The sequence below is a fragment of the Ammodytes marinus genome (genome assembly GCF_949987685.1).
Source record: "Ammodytes marinus genome assembly, chromosome: 24".
Classification (NCBI taxonomy): Eukaryota; Metazoa; Chordata; class Actinopteri; order Uranoscopiformes; family Ammodytidae; genus Ammodytes; species Ammodytes marinus.
The window spans coordinates 13,521,835-13,524,334 of record NC_137228.1 but is presented as its reverse complement, the minus strand read 5'-3'; the positions used below and the strand labels follow the sequence as shown (position 1 = coordinate 13,524,334).

Genomic DNA, 2,500 nt, shown 5'->3' with positions numbered 1-2,500 from the left:
GAGGCTTCTGTCTAGACACTTAGAACTCGGACGGTGGAATAAAACAATCTGCTCTGACCCAGTTTACTCATAACGTCTGCTTTCTACTTCTATGAATCAGAAACAGTTTATATGAATACATCTAATAATGTTTATAAAATAAAACATATTTTCTATACCTGTCGTTCTTAGTATTGAATAATTCTATCATCATAAACTAAATTATTCTGAGGAACCTGGAACCAAACGTAAGACTAGAATATGTTTTGTAAACCAAACTGTGGGCCCTGCTGCTGTAAACAACAACAACAGTGAAACAGTAACTTTTCAGGAAGCTTTCTAACTTCAAACAGTGTTCCAGGGATCATATTTTACCTGTGAGGAAAGTTTGTTTATTCAGTTATGAGAATATACAGTAACTTAGAAAATGTTTACTCGTGTAACACCATACATGTACATAGTGCACTTTTAAATGTGCCATATAAATACACTTGTACTCGCTCTCTCTCTTTCTCACACTCTCTCTCACACTCACACACACACACACACACACACACACACACACACACACACATACACACACACACACACACACACACACACACACACACACACACACATTAAAACCCTTGTACTCTCTCTGTCTGTCTGTCTCCAGTTTGCGTTGTGGGTGGATGCAGTGATCTTTGTCTTCAGTCTGGAGGATGAGACCAGCTTCCAGACCGTCTATCATTACTTCAGTCGACTGGCAAACTTCAGGAACACACAGGATCTACCACTGGTGTTGGTGGGCACGCAAGGTGAGACACACACAATGACACACACACACACACACGCACACACACGCACACACACACACACACACACACACTCAGACAATACATAGACACACGCAGGCAGGGACACAGACAGACAGACAGACAGACAGACAGACACAAACTCACTCACTCACTCACTCACTCACTCACTCACTCACTCACTCACTCACACTGACACACACACACACACTGACACTCACACTCACACACACACTGACACACATGAACACACTCACACAATACATAGACACACGCAGGCAGGGACTCAGACAGACAGACAGACACTCACTCACTCACTCACTCACTCACTCACTCACTCACTCACTCACTCACTCACTCACTCACTCACTCACTCACTCACTCACTCACTCACTCACTCACTCACTCACTCACTCACTCACAGCCACTCTCAGCCACACAGTCACATTTACACACTTGCTCCCACACTTGTTTCTTTCCTGAGGTGCTGCTGCCTCCTGGTGGTGTCTTTGCATCATTACAGTTAAAAAAACTAATTGAATGAACATTTGTCTTTTGGTTTTGATGGTATCTTGGACACACAATACTAAATACAGACATTATATTAGTGGGATTATTTTCTGTAAAAGCGATGATTCATTAAGTAGAACAAACCATGCAGCACTCTTTCCCTGCTCTCAATACACTTTGTAGAAATAGTTTTTACCAGATTTTAGTCTTTCAATCCATCCATCCATCCATCCATCCATCCATCCATCCATCCATCCATCCATCCATCCATCCATCCATCCATCCATCCATCCATCCATCACCTTTATTGTCACTCAAAAGACACCCAGGTTTCCCTCATGCACAATGAACACAGTCTCAAGGAAAACATATAATGAAGAGAGGAGACGGAAATAAAGATAAAAATGTATATATTAAATACAAAAAAAAAGAGCAAGAATAAGATAAGATTAAACACTAAATGAACAATGGGATCTGTGTTCACACACACATTAAAACCCTTGTACTCTCTCTGTCTGTCTCCAGTTTGCGTTGTGGGTGGATGCAGTGATCTTTGTCACTCACTCACTCACTCACTCACTCACTCACTCACTCACTCACTCACTCACTCACTCACTCACTCACTCACTCACTCACTCACTCACTCACTCACTCACTGTGTGTTCTTTAGAAATAAGTGAAACTGTGTTCACACATTTTGTAAAAGAAGAACTTTGCGGTTATGAATGTGATGGTGAATAAATGAAGTGGGTCCCAGTTTCTCTAAGAGTGCATTGGCATGGGCGCTCCGGTGGTGTAGTGGATAGAGCGCGTACCATATTGCCTCCGGCTTTCGTTGCAGTGGTTGCGGATTCGAATCCGACCCGTGGACCTTTACTGCAGGTCATCCCCCCTCTCTCTCCCTCTCTCTCTCTCTCTCTGTCTCCCCATTTCAACTCTGTACTGTCTAATAAAGCTTGAAAATGCCAAAAAAGAATCTTAAAAAAAATTTAAAAAATTGTGCATTGGCAAACACTCAACAGCAGAGGGCGCTCCAGGATCATCTAAGTTTATTTCGGTCATCTTCCAAAATGTAATCCTTGCTTCTATATTTTAAATCAGGTTAAAATAAGAATAAACAATACATTATACTTCAGTTCTAACATGATTGATCATCTTTCCAAAATATCTGAATAGGTTGACAAAAAACCCAAAACATGTCACCATAGTCCCTC

General features: G+C 41.6%; 1 protein-coding gene across 2 annotated transcripts in view; it reads left to right on the top strand.

Moving 5' to 3' along the window:
- Window positions 1–2,500, top strand: part of agap1 (ArfGAP with GTPase domain, ankyrin repeat and PH domain 1) — a gene marked incomplete at its 5' end in the record, with an annotated part of 135,275 nt that overhangs the window by 57,225 nt on the left and 75,550 nt on the right. For both annotated transcript variants that reach the window (XM_080053142.1, XM_080053143.1), the window contains one exon: window positions 638–779. In XM_080053142.1, the coding sequence (XP_079909268.1) occupies window positions 638–779 (142 nt within the window). The remainder of the gene's footprint in view (window positions 1–637; window positions 780–2,500) is intronic.